Source organism: Grus americana, chromosome 5 (genome assembly GCF_028858705.1).
Source record: "Grus americana isolate bGruAme1 chromosome 5, bGruAme1.mat, whole genome shotgun sequence".
NCBI lineage: Eukaryota > Metazoa > Chordata > Aves > Gruiformes > Gruidae > Grus > Grus americana.
In genome coordinates, this window is record NC_072856.1 from 44,806,042 (window position 1) to 44,822,921 (window position 16,880).

The 16,880-nt window shown below is 56.7% G+C and overlaps 1 protein-coding gene across 1 annotated transcript; it reads left to right on the top strand.

Annotated features, from left to right (window-relative positions):
* The first annotated feature begins 2,221 nt into the window (after positions 1 to 2,221).
* VRTN (vertebrae development associated) lies at positions 2,222 to 8,410 on the top strand. The gene is made up of 2 exons (XM_054826854.1): positions 2,222 to 2,305; positions 5,820 to 8,410. Exon 2 carries the CDS (start codon positions 5,821 to 5,823, stop codon positions 7,846 to 7,848), a length of 2,028 nt encoding a protein of 675 aa, XP_054682829.1. The 5' UTR covers positions 2,222 to 2,305; position 5,820; the 3' UTR covers positions 7,849 to 8,410.
* Positions 8,411 to 16,880: the final 8,470 nt, after the last annotated feature.

The following is a 16,880-nucleotide window of genomic DNA, read 5'->3' on the forward strand; positions in this document are numbered from 1 at the left end:
GAGCACTCTGGTCCCCCACCGAACTCCTCCAAGGAACAGAAAAATGCTAACTACTTGTTTATATGCTGGAAGCCGGTGTGTGCAGTCATCTGCATAACAGAACTGCCCAGGCTGTCTCTTTGTGTGTTTTCCAGCTCCTATGTTAATCACTGACCCTGCTGACTCCGGCATTTACCAGTGTCTCACTGCCCTGTGAGCACCGCTTTGCATTTGCAACCAAAGAAGTTAAAAGGATGAAGGATGAGAAGGGGAGCTCAGCAGCTGTGGATATGAACACCAGCCTGCTGGGAAAAAGATCCAGGACTGGCCAGGTTGATAGCAAGAGTGGAGCTTGCTTTGGAGATATGAAGGTTGCCTGAGGGGGGAAAAAACTCACCAGGGCATAGTTTAGGTCTCTCTTACTTGTGCTGTAGCTCTTCTGTGTCCAGTGAGAGTGACCCCTGTGAGCACTGAAGGTCGGGGTTCAGTGTCAGCTGGGGTGGTGGCTCCTAGCTGAGGCTGGGAGGACTCACAAGCAGCCAGTCCACAGCTTCCAGGGAGCCCGTTCCTCCTGTCAAACCCTCCTCACTGGCCTCTCCCCCATGCTCCTGGGCTCAGATATGAGACAAGAGAAGTGGGAAAAAATGCTCTGGGGTATGTGCTTCTGGGGGAAGTAGGACACAGGGCAGCGAAGTTGTGCCTTGATGTGTGCTGCGATGCTTGCTCCCGGACTAACGTGGAAGGGAGGGCAGCAGGAGAGGGAGCTGGGCACATTTTCCCTGTTTGAAAGGTCCATGTTTAGTTTTCTTCAGAAATTGCACAAGAATCCCATACGTGGTGTCTCCACAAGCCCTCCTGCTCTCTCATTGCCAAACACTGCGGCAGAAACGAGTGCCACAATGAGGTTCCTCATGGGTGGTGGCATGTAGGGAAGGAACCCCTTGCCATCTCTGACACTGGGAGTTACTTTGTGCCCCTCACTGGGTGGTGGGGTTGCGGGAGGTCTCAGGCTGGTCCCCAAGGGTCGGCTGTGGAGAGGAAACCAGACGCTGCCTGCAGCTGGAGCTACACAAGACAGGGGACATGAAGCACCAAGACCAGTTGGTGAAGAGCCCAGCTTTTCCCTGTTGACCAAGCTGTGCCCCCTGTCATTAAAACACACCTAGCCCTCACACCCAACAGCAGACGGGCTCCTCGGGGACCCGTTTCGGGGTGGTGTAGCTTGGGATGAGGCAGATCCTGGAGGAAGCTCTAGGGGTTCTGGACTTGTGAAGAGGATGTGGGGTGGAGCTGGTGTTGGCAGCTTAGTAATGCTAGAGCAAGATGCCTGGCGTGCACGCTGTTTGCACAGCCTCACGTGATGCCTGAGGGACGGGATGAACCCATTGTGCGAGCAGGAGTTAAGGAGGGGGACCTCGGCCCTGAGATTAGGCTGGGGAGGCAGCGGGGCAGAGATAGCAGGGAGGAAGGCTGCTCTGTGGAGGGCTCAGGCATGGGCAGGCGGACGCAAGCCTGTCCAGGAGACTGCCCGAGCCAAGGGCGGGGAAAAGGCTGCCATCATGTGGGTGCCTCTCACAGACAAACGAGGTTTTGAAGGGCAGCACAGCTGAGCTTCCTCAGCCCTACGAGTTCGGGGTCCCACCAGCCTTGCCTTGCTGGGGGAAGGACGGGTGCCACTTAGCGAGGGGAGAGGAAAGAGTAACTATCTCCTAGCTAACAGCCGGGAGGAAGGACCATGGCCTGGGCAGGAGTGAGCGAGGAGAGGTGGCAGACACACACGGGCTGTACCAGCCCCATGGGCTGCAGTGACACCCACTCAGGACCTGCCAGCTCCGCGTGGAACATGAGGCACCCACCTCCCACCCTGCAGCCTCAGTGGGCTCAGTCGCCCGCCATGGGGCTGCAGGCCCGGGATGGGTATGGGGCAGGAGGATGCTGTGGGGCTGCAGAGTGCCGGGGAGCACCGGGGCACAGTGGGGCAGGGCGGCGGGAGGCGGCGGGCCCTTTAAGCGCGGCGGCGGCGGGACAATGGCCATTATCACTTTAGCTTTGGAAGTGACCCCCGGCCCGCTCCGCTTTCATCTGGGCCGGGGCCGCGGGGATGGCCCGCTTCCTGGCGGGGGCGGGGAGGGAGGGGGCAGGCGGGGAGGGGCGGCCCGGCCCGGCTCGGCCCGGCCCGGCGCCGCACGCGGCCGCCAGCTCCCGAGGGTCACTGCGGGGCTGGCACCGGGGCGGCGGCGGCGGCGGGTCCGCGCCGCTTCCTGCCGCCGCCCTTAAAGGTGCGGGGCGGCCCAGGGCGCGGGTGGGGTGCGACCCGCGGAGTCAGGTGAGTGTGGAGCCGGGGCGGGCGCCGTCGGGGCTGCCGCTTCCCGCCGTCCCTCCCTAACCCTGACCCCGTGGGCTGCTCCGCTGCGGCGGGCACCTTCCCCCGGCGGGCGGGCGCCCCGTCCCGCCCTGCCCTCGGTCCCTGCTCGGCGGCTGCCCGGGCAGCGGCGACCTTTCCCCCGCCCCGGGGCTGTTCGTCCCTTTGTCTCCCGGGCGAGGAGAGCGGCCGGCTGTGCTCCCACCCGGGGCGCAGGTCTGTCCCCGTCCCGGGGGCGGCCGCACGGAGCTGCCTCCGCCGTGTTCGGGAGAGGCGTGAGCGGCCGTGGAGGCTGCCGCGGGTGCGCGCTCACGGGTGGACGGGGCTGGAGGCGGCTGTCAGGCACCGCTCGCACTCGAGCGGTCAGTGCCCCTGCCCGAGAGACGGCTGAAACCAGGCTTAGCTGTAGTGCTTTGGCCTAGGTTAAGGCGGGTCTGTGGCTTTTCTCTCTCGCAAGGCGAGCGTTGCCCTGTTTCTGGGCTTGGGTGGAGACGTGGGCGTTGGCAGACGGAGCAGGCTTCTCCTGCTGCCTGGGCTGCCGGTGCTGCTCACCCACCAGAAACCCCCTGGGATTTCTGGTGTGGTGATATTTCTAGCCTAGACAGCTCCTGGCGACTACCACGTCTGTGCTTCTGTTGTCTGGTTACGGTGGTTCAAGCCTCCTCCTCCTCTCAAATGAGAGCCTTTACCGCTGGGGTGGCCTGAGCCTGCAGCTGGGGCTGGGAAGTGAGCCACCTAACCCAGCTGGGTGCATGGACACCCCTGTTCCTGCAGGGTGCCGGCGGTCCCGGGGCAGACAGGGCGGCAGGGGCTGAGGTGTCCTGGATTCCTGCTGGCTGGAGTGGTTTTGGGGCTGGCTGGGGGAACTTGCACTACTGGATGCCACCAGCCCATCAGTTTAGGTGAGGGAACGTGATCTGCAAGTGTTTGCTTATCTATTACAATGCAAAAGTGGCCAGGTTAGGTAAAACCTCCTTTATCAGAGTAGAAAAGCTCCCTTGGTTACCTCTTGGTGCTGAGGCAGTTTAGGGAGCACTTGACTGTCGTGTTCAGCTGGCTTTGCTGGGGGTGTGTGGGGGAAAAACGTTCCCTTTGCAGCAGGTCCTCTGTGTTGAGAGCTGCTGGGTTTGATCTGGTGAGGAACCCAAGCCCTCAGCTTGGCTGACTTCTGGTTTACCCGAGCCCCTCTCCGCCCTGCCCCAGGAGCTCATCTCTGCTGTTTCAGCTGTGGGTTTTGCCTTAAGATTGCTTTCAAGGTCCTGTTGCTCGGGGCAGCAGGGGCTGGCCGTGACATTGAGGCTGTGGGGGTAGTGCTGAAGAAAAAGATTAAGTCCTGTGCCTCCAGCTCTCCCTCTTGCCCTCCCTCTCCCCCCCAAGCTATAAGGGGGCGGGAAGCACCCACTAGCCCATAAAGACCAGGATTGTTGCTGATGGTCCCTAGCCTATGTCAGCTCCTCACCCCCTCCAGGGGAAAAGCTTGTTTGGCCTTTCCTGGCTTTGCTGGTGGGGAGTGCTCGGCTGGGCTGTGGGGGCTGAGAGGGGAGGTGGTGGCTGCTGCCGGGGGAAGTGGCTGGCCCTGAAAGGGTTTGGCAGGCCACAGAGAAGGAGGACTTGGGCTCTGCCAGCCCTGCGGCTTTCCTGAGGGATACCTTTGCTTCAGCTCCTCGAGCACACGTTTGCCACAGGCTTAGTCAAAATTTCTATAAACTTCTACAAGCTTTCAGGAGAACAGCAATACAGATTTGACCCAAAGTGACAACCCTGTACTTGCTTGGACCAGAATTTTAGGACAAGTTTATCTCCCCTGTTTCACAGCTGTGTGCATTCTCCTGCATTTTCTCTGATACCTGATGCCCCACAGCTGTGGGAGCAGCTGTAAGAGAGAGCCCTGGCCTCTGATGTGCAGGAGACTGTGGAGGAGCTTGAAGCAGGGGAAGGGAGTTGATTTGGTGACTAGCTGTGGCTGGATTAAAGGCAAGGGGCAGCAGCAGCATGGAGACTCCCTGTGGTGAAGTAGCTGGGATGCGGCAGTGTGATTCTGTGGCACCTTGTTTGGTTTGCTGTTTGGTCATGGCCAGGGGCTGTAGGTGCTATGGCAATAATAGCCCTGCTGCAGATAAGGTTGAGAACTGGGAGCAGTTGGGCAGGACATCTGCTTTACTGCAGAGCTGCTGCTTTTCCTGCCTGGCTCTGGTGTTTCCCCATCGAGCTGTGAGTGTGTAGTGATACCTGTGAAGTGTTGTGAGAAGGTGGGCTCCAGCTGGAATGTGAATTGAGTAGACTGCAAAGTGATGCCCTACATGTTGGGGGTGGCATGTGAATGGTCCTTGGGAGAAAATGGACAAGCTTGGGTTCCCTAGTTAAGTGTTGTGGCCCCTGGGAGAAAACTGGCTCAAGAGGGAGAGACTGGGCTGGTGGGGGTGAAGGATCTGAGCTGGGTGGTGGTGAAAAGGTGCTGAAGAGAGTTGCACTGATGGAGCTGGATCACGGGGTAACGACTGTGCAGTTGTCATGAAAGCTCCTGGAGTGGCGGGGGCAGAGCCACATAGGTGTCAAAAAGCTGACAAAGGGGGGGATGCAGGTTTGACCTTTTGCATTGTCTGAGTGGGAACTGGCATGTGGAGGGAGGGAGGAAGGAAGGACAGGCTCAGGCAGGGAAGAGGGCTCCATACAGCCTCTGAACTACCCACCTAGTGCTCCATGTTCCCTTTGCACTTTTGGGTTGCCTCCTGCCTGGTAGCTTCTCTAGGAGAAGCCTCCTTTTACGGCTTCTCCTTGGCTGATGGTGTGTGTCTGCTGAGCAGCAAGTGACATCTAGTGTCAGTGCAGGCAGCAGTAACCGTGGCTTGAGCTGGCTCCTGCTCTTCTTCCTGTCCCGGGTTCTGTGACAGCAGTTTTCGGTGCATGCAATGGATGCAGCTGCAGTGCCCTGCTCTGAGGGAGGGGGCAAGCTCCTTGCCTCTGCTTCTGTTGGGCTTGAACCCTTCACACCCCTATAATCTTGCAGAGATGACAAATATTTTGCCTTTGAGGCTCTCTTTTCTCTGGGCACTGGTAGCAGTGTGGTAAAATGAAAGAGATGGAGCTACTGGTGGGAGAGATGAGTGTAGGGCTGAGGCTGGGTGCAAAGCCAGGCGTGCAGGGCTAGGAGGTGACCTGGCTTCCCACCCCAATGGATGCAGTCACTCCTTAGTTTAACCTAGACAAGTGTCTGGAGGCTGCGTGCCATGTGTGCTGCCCACAGGAGGTCACTGGAGAGCAATCTGAACCTGTGTCCCTGTCCCAGATCTGCCTGTGGGGACCCAGGCTTCTTCCTTTGTCCTTGGGAGTGTGGGTGGAGGGGTGAGCAGTGGCCTTTCCTCCACCCTCTTCCCCCATCCTGTCCTTTGGGGAAGAGCTGGATGTGGAGGCCAGGCCCCTGGCAGTTTGGAGCATGTACTGCCTTTATCTCCAGTGACTTCTTTTTGTCATCCTTCAGGATGATCCAGCGGCACCAGTTGGTGCAGTCTGTGCTGCAGGAGCTGCAGGAAGCCACCGAATGCTTTGGTCTGGAGGGCCTCACCAGTGCTGCGCTGGAGGCAGAGAGGACCCTGTCATCTTTCTCCCTACCTGGCTATTGTGGGAGGCAGTTTGAAGAGGAGCTGGAGGTTGACCGGGTAGCCAGGAGCCTCTATCCTGAGGATGCCCCAAGTAACATGCTGCCTCTGGTTTGCAAAGGTGAGGGGAACCGCCTCTTTGAGGCTGCCAGTGTGCTGCTCTGGGGCAACTCCAGCTTCAGCATGGAGCTGCAGGTGCGTACGGTGGTGGAGATGCTACTGCACAAGCAATACTACTTGAATGGCATGATTGACTCCAAGGTGATGCTACAGGCTGCCCGCTACTCCCTCTGCACTGAGGAGACCCCGGAGATGACCAGCCTCCCCATGGCTATCCTGGAGGCCATCTTCGATGCTGATATCAAAGCTACCTGTTTTCCTGGCACCTTTGCCAACATGTGGCACGTCTATGCTCTCGCCTCAGTACTGCAGTGTAACATCTATTCCATCTACCCCATGAGCAACTTGAAGATCCGTCCCTATTTCAATCGGCTCATCCGGCCCAGGAAGTGTGGCCCACGAACCTCCACGCTCCACATCATGTGGTCAGGGCAGCAGCTCTCCCAGCAGGTCTTCAAAGCGCAGTACTTTGTGGCCGTGGTTGGTCTGGAAGAGCTAGAACCCACAATGCCTTCACCAGAGCCTCCTGTCCAGCCCATGAAGACCCTTGAGCTGCTGAACAGTGACCCCCAGCTGACCTACTCCAACCTGCGTGACCGGTACAGCATTACCAAGAGCACCTTCTACCGCTGGAAGCGTCAGTCTCGTGAATACCGGCAGAAAGCAGCTGCCAGGTTTGCAGCTAAACATTTCCTCCAGTCCTGCTTTCAGGAGGGCAATATAATCCCCCTCCAGCACTTCCGACAAATGTTTCCAGAAATTTCCCGATCCACATACTATGCCTGGAAGCATGAGATGCAGAGCATGGTCAATGGTGATGCTTCTGCTCTGGCTGAGGCCCACGGATTGCAGGAGCTTCACAGGGATGTCCCAAAAAAGGCTGATATGGATGAGCCAGCAAATTCAAGGGGGAGCTTAAGATCCCCAAGCCCTTCCCTAGACCCCATCCAAACAGGAATCTTCATGCAAGGAGCCAAATCCTACCTGGAGAAATGCATTTCCATGAACACTCTGGTACCTTACAGGTGCTTCAAGCGCAGCTTCCCTGGCATTTCCAGGTCCACTTACTACAACTGGCGAAGAAAAGCAATCAAGGAAAACCCCAACTTCAAACCCCCTCAGTCTCCCTTGGATAACCAGAAACCTCTAGCGATAGGAAAGCCATTCCTGCAGTTGAAGCCAAGCAGTGCGCCTGTTAAGAAAAGGCTGAATGGAGACCAGCCAGCACCCAGGAGCCTCCTGCAGCTCAAGCCCTCTCTGTGCTGGAGAAAGCAGCTGCGAGATGTGGCCAGGAGGCAGGTCCAGCAATGGCAGCTGCCATTCTGCAAGTACCGCCTGCGCTACCCATCTCTCTCCTCCACAGCCTACTGGTTTTGGAAGGGCAGTGGCCGGGCCCTTGGGCAGCATCGCGTGCCCTGGACCAGCTCTGGCCGGCCATTGAACCGGGTGGCTTCCTTGGCGCCTTCGAGAGCAGAGCCAGGCCTCAAGCCCCAGTGCCACATGGAGGTAGTCACCAAGCACCTAGATAAGCCAGTGCCGGCCACGCCATACAATGCCACCATTTCGGGCTATGCCATGTCGGAGAGAGCCAACAGCCGGATGTTCGTGATGGATGTGATCGCCACTGCCCAGTTCAAGGCACAGGCCAAGCTGTTCCTGCAGCAGCGCTTTGAGTCGAAGACCTTCCCCACCTACAAGGAGTTCAGTGCCCGCTTCCCGCTCACGGCACGTTCCACCTATTACATGTGGAAGCGCGCCCTGCATGATGGGCTGACGCTCGTGGATGCCTGAGCACCGTTTGCCAGCTGGCTTGGCCACAGCTCCTCTGCTGATGTGCATCTTTGGGGTGTCTGGGCTGGGGCCCTGATCTAACTTTTGTTCTGGTTTGGTTTTGTTTTGTTCCTAGTCTCTGGTTTTCTTTTCTGTGTGGTTCAATCAGGTATGGGAGCATCTGTGTGGTGCCCATTCCTGGAGACGGGAGGAGTGGAAGGAGAAGGCGTTGGTCTGAGCTGCCCCAAAGGAGAGGGGCCAGGAGGTTGTCTTCTCTTCGTGCTCAGAGGGTGAGCAAGGGAGGAAGTACTGTCCCAGCGTCATGGGATGCTGCTGGGTCTCTTGAGATGCAGGATGTGAGGGTCTCTCTGTCCCAGGCACTTGAATGGGTAATGTGGATGTGCAGGACAAGCGTGGAGGTGCCCAGCATCCCCTCAGTGAGCAGAGCAGTGCTGGCTCAGCAGCAGGTGAGGAGGGGCTTGGGTAGTGCTCAGCTTTATGGGAGCTTTGATCTGGGCTCTTCCCAGCAAAGGAGAATAAAAGCTTCACTTGGGGCCAGCACCAATACCACCTGGGCTTTCTGGCTCTTAATGCCTGCCTCTGGCTGCCCTGATCTTACCTAGAGGGAACAGGGGTTGGTAGAGGAGGGGACTTGTTTGTGTCCCTACTGGAGTCTGTCTGCTGGCAGCGCTGAGCTAAGAGCTGGTGTCCTTTGCAGGCTCCAGAGAAGCTGTCCCTGACCTTTCTGATCTTGCAGCAATAACCTTTCACAGAATCCTTTACTCTCACAGCTGGCGGCTGCCTTACTTTCCCAGGGTGTCTCTTCCCAGGCACCAGGGAAAAGGCAGGGAGACCAAACCTTGTGTGCCCAGTGTCCCTGCATCCCCTGTGCTGCAAGCTGAACGTGTGGGTGTCTCCTTGCAGCAAGCCTAGATGCATATATCTCACTTGTAAGAAACCAAAGCAATAAAGACTTTTCCACTCCTAGTCTGGTGTGGTTTCTCACTCTCGCTTGTGTGATTTCTGGGCAAGGCTTTCCCCTCCCTGTCTGATTTCTAAAACTGGCTTGTGGGTGAGGAGAGCCTGTGCTCACCTCCATCCCTGCTGCTCTGAAGGTCCTCTTCTGCTTCCTGGGACCTGGTGGGGACCATCTGCTTGGTGGTGCTCTGGAGGCCTGGCAGGGGCTGTGCCCTCCCTGGTGAAAGACCAGGACTTGGCTCCCAGATTGGATGCAAGGCTGGGGACACACAGTGGGCACAGCTCTGTGACGGCAGGGCTGTGGTGGCAATGTCTGGGCTGTCAGTGAGTGGTCATGCCCTGAAGTGGTGGTATTATACTGGGAGGCTGAAACCAGCCGTTTGCACCTCTGCCCTGCCAGCATCTTGGGGTTCAGGGCTGTGGGAGTCCCTGCCTGCCCAAGCTCTGCTGGGGGTCTCCAAAAAGAGAGCTCCCCTGCAGTGCCTGCCAGCAGGACTGAGCTGTAGGGGGTTTGGAGCTGGTAGCGACTGCTGAGGAGGGGGATGACAACTGCAGTACCTGCTCTTATTTCCCACAAAACTGTGGGGAGTCAGAGCACCCTACAAATGTGAGGGGAGAGCCTCTTGAGTCCTGCACCGACAACATCAGTCCCCAAGGCTGGATCTAATGCAGGGATGAGTCTTGTCTTTTTTTACCCTCAGGCCTTTGCAGGGGGATTAGGAACTTCAGTGACCTTGTTAGGAGTTGATATGCAATAATGCTTCCTCCTCACACCTTGCTTGCTAATAACTTGGTTTTCTTTCTTCAGTAAGTCTTGGACCTCTCACTGCTGGCTGCAGCCCAGTCCTGCCCCAGATGCAGTCTGCCTTCACTCAGCACCAACCTTCAAAGCAGAGGGGGACCTATTCTAGGAAGCCCTGCTGAGCTTTCCTTGGCACCAACCTGCAGGAAAAAGGGATGCTCAGGGTTGTCCTGTGGCATCCCAGGGCCCCAGCTGTGTGGTGGGGCCGCCCCGGCAGAGCAGTGCTGAGCCAGCTGGGCATCTCTTAAGAAACCACTTAGCTCCTTGTCCTTGGTGCTGGTGGGATCTCACCACCACCCATCCACCCCAGTGTGCCCCACGTGATCCCTGAGGAGGGGATCCAGGGCAGTGGGTGCCCTGGGGAGGGAGGCATGTGGGGAGTCAGGAGCTGCAGAGCAGTGCTCTGTGCTGCTGCAGAGAGCCCTGGGTGCCCAGGCTCTGTGTGTCAGGAAGTAATTGGAGTAATTGGCTGCCAGCGACTTCTCACCAGTGAACTCCTCCAAGGGAGTAAGCTGATAATTACTCCAGAATGATTACTTGTGTCTTCAAACTGCCGGAGGCTGGAGATAGCTGCTTTCAGTGGCAGCGGTGGCTGCAGCAGCGGCTGTGAAGGCTGATGTGAGACCCCTGGAGCATTTCCCTTGGCTGAGCTGAGGGAAGAAGCAGCAGGGAGGGGGGATTTCTGACCATGGGTGCTAAACCAGGCCCTGTTTGGGTGGTCCTGAGGCTGGAGCAGACTATGCCCCGTAGCAGAGACAGGGCTGGGGTATCTGTTGGCATGGCACAGTATGGTGGGTGGGTGCCAGCTGCTGTTGGGGGCACGTGGGCATCAGGAGAGCCTGGGGGAGCCTTGGTGGTGGTAAGTACCTGATGCTCTGCAGGACAGAGGGATGGCTTCTGCTTCCCAACACCTGACTCTTACCAAACTGGAGTGTTGCATGCCTCACACTGGGGTGTGGTTGCAGGATGAATCTCTCCCAGGTGTTGGCCTTGGGCTCTCTTCCCCCATCCTCCACCAGCCCCTTGCAAGACATTTTTGAGGAGCCCTGGTGAAGAGATCCACGTGTGATGATTTTTCCGCTCTTAGCTGGATGCCTGGATTTGGCATGGTGGGAAAATAATACTCATCACTCTGAGGGGTTTTACAAGTGCCCTTACATTTCTCCCCCCGAAGCCTTGATGGCAGCAGGGTCATGGTGGGTCTCTGCCAGTTGGGACTGCCTAAATTGTGGGTGCGTATTATCTTTGGGATCAGTTCCCTGAGTAAGTCCCTCCATAGGTCCAGGCTACAGCCCAGCTGCTGAAATGAGAGTCCTTTTCCTCCTGGTGCCCCTAGGGTATTTGTGAGGAACCATCTACCTCTGGCAGGTTGCAGCAGCCATGACCAGCTACCTGTTCTCCTACAGCCCTCTCTGCCTCCTTCCCATTAAAACCCATCTCTCATGCTGTGACTGAAAATGTCTCCCGGAGTCCAGCTGTGGCCCACTGCTGCCTTGCCGTTGTCCTTCATGAATATTTTTGCTGAACCAATTTGCCCTGTAGACCTTCACATCAGATCTGCTTTTTTCCTGCTGGAGCAATGGCTCAGGCCTTTCCCTGGTTCCTGCTGGCCGAGGAGCTCCCTGCCTGCTGCAGCAATTCCTGCTGCTAACCCCTGTATTTCATCCCATCTCCATCCCTCCTGCCTTCAAGATTGCCCAGTTTCTTTACTCTTCTGTATTTCCGAACCCTCCCGTTTTTGTCTCATTGGCAAATGGCACCAACGCACCCCTCCTTCCTATACCGACTCGCTAGTGAAAATATGGAAGATCAATCCTCATATGGATCCTCAAGGATTTTGCCCTCCAGCCCAACAGATCTTCTAAAATATTAATAACCCATTAATACCCATCCTGGCTTTCTTGAACCAGCCCCCACCTGATAACTGTCGGTGTGGCATCATTCCAGCGGTTTGGCCGAGGTCTGGATGCAGTGTTCCCTGCCTTTCCTCTTCTAGAAAACAAGTGATCTGATGTGCAATGCTAATTTAGCACAGTCAACATCTGGAAAATGACACAGTTTTGGAGAAAACAGTTACATATGAAAGCACTTCAGGAAGGAAAAACTTCCATCTTTCTAGCCTAATACTGTCAAGAATTTACTGCCTGCACCTAGACTTTGATATATTACTTTGAGGATGGCATTTTGGCAGATATTGCATTTATTTGCATTTCATTTCTCCTTCCCTGCCTTCTTCCTTTGCCCCTCTCTCCCATCCCTCCTCCATTGCTTCAGTAACCGCAGCACTGGGGGAAGGTAGGAAAGCTGTGGTGGGATGGGCACCTCCCGCCAAACTCAGACTCGAGAAAAAAGTTATGTGTTCCTAGCACTTCTGCAGCTGCGTGGGTCTGGGCAAGGGTCAGGCAGGGAGCGGGAAGGACCCCGTGCCCATGGGGTTGTCCCTCAGGTCTCCATGCCAGGAGAAGGCAGCACTCCCACTGCACTCCGACTTCTGCAAGCCACTGGGTTTGATCCTGCCTGACATTTTGGTTAAGCAACAAGATTGATTTAAAAATGAAGCCAGCAAACACTGAATGGGTTAAAAAGCCAGTTAAGTGCCATGTCTCCAAAAGTAAAGAGGGAGCCCTTGCAGAGCAGGGGGATTTCTGCTGGGAAGCTTCAGGATGGGAACAAGCTGGGCGCAGCCCTGCAGCCAGAAAAGCTCCTGAGCAGAAACGGGGGCAGGAGGGTTGTGCTGTCTGCATCCAGCACTAGAGCACTTGCAGGACACCACAGCATTTTTGGAAGAGAATAATCTGGAAGAGCCCAGAAGAACTGTGGAGCTTCATAGAGGAGCAGTGGTGGGGAAGATGTGCCTTACAGGGAGAGAGCCCAGCAGCTCAGCCTCTTCAAGGCAACAGAAATGACAGTGGGGGGAAAGGGTGCTGGGCAGACTTTGGCACCAGGGCTGAGGGCTGGCAGCAGAAAGGAGCCCCGCACCTGTGGGACCTAAGCAGCACACTTTAAACATCAGCAGAAGTCGGCCATGTGCACTGTTTCCCAAAGGCCTGGGCAGCTGCTTGTTTTGCTTGCTGAGAAAAGGAGATAGAAAAATCCCGGCCAAGTGGAGTGCGGCGGGGTGGGGAGAGAAGAGAGGCTCTTCCACCAGCCACACGTGAGCCCATGTCCCAGTCCTATCCCACTCTCTGGCAAGGCTGGAGAGGCAGCAGCAGCTCCTCTGCTTGGGAGAGCTTGGCCTGAGGTGAGCTCCTGCCCATCTGGGGTGGGGGGACACGGGTCCTGTCTTGCCTAGGAGCTCACAAGTCAGGCGCTTCTGGCACTTGTTAGTCTCAAGTCTCCAAAGCCCCCAAAGTATGGCTTGTGATGATATTTAAATTGCATTTTTAAGATATACCTTCTAAAGGGCGGCTGCAGTTCCCTTGCGAAGCCCTTGCCTCTAAGACGCAGCCTGGGCACCAACTACAGCAAAACCGAGGTCAGCTCAGAGGAGCAGCACAGCTGAGACATGGTCCCCACACATCCCTGTGCCTGGACACCCTGGGGATGTGGAGGGGGACAGTGGGGAGACAGATGAGCAGTGGAGGGTGATGCTAACAGCCTCTGGTGTGTCACCTTCACTAACCAACCCCTCCTGTGGCATCGCAGCAAGGCCCATGGATCACCACGGGCCGTGGGGACAGCATCGTCTTTGTCCCCAGCAAGGTGTCCCCCCCTACTGCTCTGTCCCCTCTTGGCACCACTTGTCCTCCTGCCCCATGGGGACAGCTCGGCCCGCCAGCGCGTTCCTGCACATGTGGCTACGGCAGGCTGTGGAAGAGGGAGCTGGTGCTTTCGTCTGCGGGGAGAAGAGAGGTAATGAGCCTCCTGATTTCACAGCAGCTGATGCCTGAGTGATGGCTCTTAATTGGCTTCTCTCTGCAAAAATCCATTCCCACCAGCCCCGGGAGAGATGGCATTGCCACAGGCTGTGCCTCCCTGCGCTCTCTCTGCTGCAGGCTGTTTTTGGGGAGAAAAGGGGAAAGGATAAGCTAGGTGACGAGATGCACTGCTAAATGCTTTTTAATTTTTCTTTGGACAGGAATAGAAGATTTGCCCTGTCTCGGATAATTAGCTATTTCCTTACTGGATTGCTGTGAAGGGAAAACACTGACTGTGCCATTAAGTGGGGCAAAGCACTTACTCTGCTTTTATCTCCCTGTGTCTTTATTTCTCACCACCCTCCAGAGGAGAGATGGGGGGAGAATCGAGGCATTTCTGCCCCACCAGCACTGGTTGCAATCCCACCCCACTGACAGGCACTGCTCGGAAAGCAGGTAAAACAGCTTTACCTCTGCAGGGGTCTTTGTCCTCCCAGGTAAATGAAGGCACCAGGAGCATAGCAGGGACACCCCACATCCTGCCCCCGTGGTTTCCACATCACCCACCTTGGGGCTGACCCCGAGGAGGGGCAGGTTGGCTAGGAGGGTGTGGGGGGACCGGTACCCCAGTGGATCCCTTTGGCTGGGGTCCCACAGGGGTCTTGTGTCCCCTACAAACTGCACCAGCTTCTTTTTCCCTTCTCCATCCTCTCGCCTCATCCCTGTAGGAAGAGGAGCGAGATCCAGCACAGCCCCATGCCAGCATCCCTCATCACTGCTCCCCAGCCCCCATCTGTAGCCAGCAGCCCCGTGCCGGCACACCGCAGCGCTTGCTGAGGGGCGAGCAGTGTGAGTAGAGCTGGGGGAAGCAGGCAGTGGCTCAGGTGCGTTGGTCCCTCAGATCTGCACTGAGGCGCCGATGCTTTTTTCCTCAGCAGCTTTCTTCCTGGCCGCATCCCAGAAGGATTCAAAGGCCACCCCCGCCCTTGGCACAGGCTCTGTCCACTCCATCCTTAGCTGCTTCTGAAGAGAAAGGCCCGCCGGGAAGTGCTCACCTTGACATTGCGGAGGTTATGAAAGCAGCCCAAGCTGGAAGACAACGTGTTTTCCACTGCTGAGAAAAGAAACCAAAGCCCAGCACACCTCAGAGCACATCCCTGAGCTCCTGGCTGAGTGAGGAGCATCTCCAGGGCAGGGGAGTGATGGTGGGGATGCTCAGCCAGCCACAAGGAGTGGGGCTGGTTTGGTCCCCAAAGTCTTGTCCTCACAGCAGGGAGGGCATCCTGGACACCTGGTGACGGCATTTCTCACAACCCAGAAGCCAACCAGTGTGTGAGATGAGAGAGGGGTGTTTGGGCAGGGGCGCAGGGAGAGGGGCAGGGGATGGGCTTTTTGATGACTTTCTGTGTCTGTCCCTCGGCATCACCGGCTTAGGGCGAGGGCTGGGAGTGCTGGTGGGGCAACGAGGCCAGTGCAGGGGCATTTGGGGAGCAGTGGGCAGGAGGGTGATGGGATGGGGTTGCTGGGGCCAAGGGGTTGCATGACCATGCCTGTGCTGGGGGTGCCAGACAGCACCTGCATTCACAGGGACAGGCACCTGCAGCCGGCTGGCAGGGAACTCAGTTGCAAATAGATGTCCTAATTATGGATAATGAATTACTCATGAATGGAGAAGGAGGGGCTTGTTCTGATATGTCATGGCACTCTTCAGCACCTCTTGTGATTATTTTTTAGAAAGCTCTGGGGTGCGGGGAAGGACAGCAGGTTGCAGTGTACACCCCTGCAGGACATCACTATTTAACCAACACCCCCCCTTCATCCCCAGCTCAGAGAACCCCAAATCCTCCCTCACCAGCCACCAGGAATCCTGCTCCACTGCTGCCGCTCTGCACGGGCACAGACTGTCTCTGCACTCCCTGCCCTTTGCATCACCTCCCACACCTGCAATGTGCCGGGCCCCCTGCGCTCCCTTCTCCTTTCTGGCCAGAATTTGAGGCTATTCCTCCTTCACCCCAAATTTCTGAGTATCCCCTGTGGGATCAGGACCATTACAGAGCTCTGCCATGGGGCTGGGGGTCCCAAGTGGGAGAGGGACCCCTCCTCTGGCAGGACAGGAGGGGGTGAAGAGTCACCTTTTCCACACCCACTGGTAGTTTAGCATTTATGTATTTTTTAGCTCGATCAAATTTCCAGAGCTTGCGTCTTCCCCAACTGCTGTGCCTTGTTGCCTTTTTGCTTCCTTCCCTTCTGCTCGGGTGGCTGCAGCAAACGCTGTGAGCCTATAATAAGTTATTCAGCAGCAGTCTCCATGCTGGTCCTCAGATTTCAATTTCCACATGTTTCCCTTCAGGCTGTTTCCAACTAATTTCTCCATTTGCATAATGCCCCCCTTAGGGATGCTCTGGCACAGCCCCTTCCCCCCCCCCCCCCCCCCCAAGATCATCAGAGATTCAGGCTATTAGCGGAAAACACTTTAATTCTGTTGGCCCTTTAGCCCGGTCCTTCCCTGTGCAACTCGAATTAAAAAAAGACAAAGATGTGGGTTGGGGTGCAGGGGGATGGGGTGCCCATGGGGAGTGGGCTGGGGGCTGTTTCCCCCCCCACCCCGCCTTCCCCAGGGAAGCCCCTAGAGGAAACCAGCTTGCAGAATGACAAATTCACAGCAAACGCAGTTTCTCATTGCTGATTCTAGTCCAGCAGCTCCGACGGTTTTGTCTGGACCAGAATTGTCAGGGAGCCCCCCACCCCTGACCCCATCTGGGGGTGCTCAGGGTGGGGAGAGGCAGGGAGGGCTTGAGCTGGGGGAGGCGGTGGGTCTGGTCATTCCTGCCGCACGGGCATCTGTGGATGTCCCCTCTCCTGAAATAGTGCTCCTGTCCTGCTCGGTTATTCGGAAGGACAGATGCCCAGGAAGGCTGAGCACGCAGAGGAGAGGGGAATGAAAACCATCTCTCGGCTGCTGGGTGAGGGTGAGCCTCATCTCTCCCCTCTGAGCCACCTCATCTCTTCTGGACACCCCAGTCCTTCCCTGCTAATTCCATCTCTCTCTGTCCACCATCAGAAGCAAGACCTGCTTATTCCCTCCTGATGTTTGTATTCTTCTGCCCCTCTTCGAGCACAGTTTATTTTATGCTTCTACTACACACAGAGCAGCCTGAACATACACAGTGCTCCAGGCTCGCGCTCTCTCTCTCTCCCTAATTCTTGTCCATCCACACATGGCAAAAAGCCTAGATTACCATCCCGCTCCCAGCGCTGGCTGCTCGCTGTGATCTACATCGCGGTACATCTCCCTCTGAGTTGCCCAGACACCAGCTGGATTATAACTTCCTTCGGGAACTGCATAAACACCTCCAGGTTTAAGTGAGCTCAGCACTCCTGCAAAGCTCACCTCTTCGCTAGCCAGCTCCACGTCC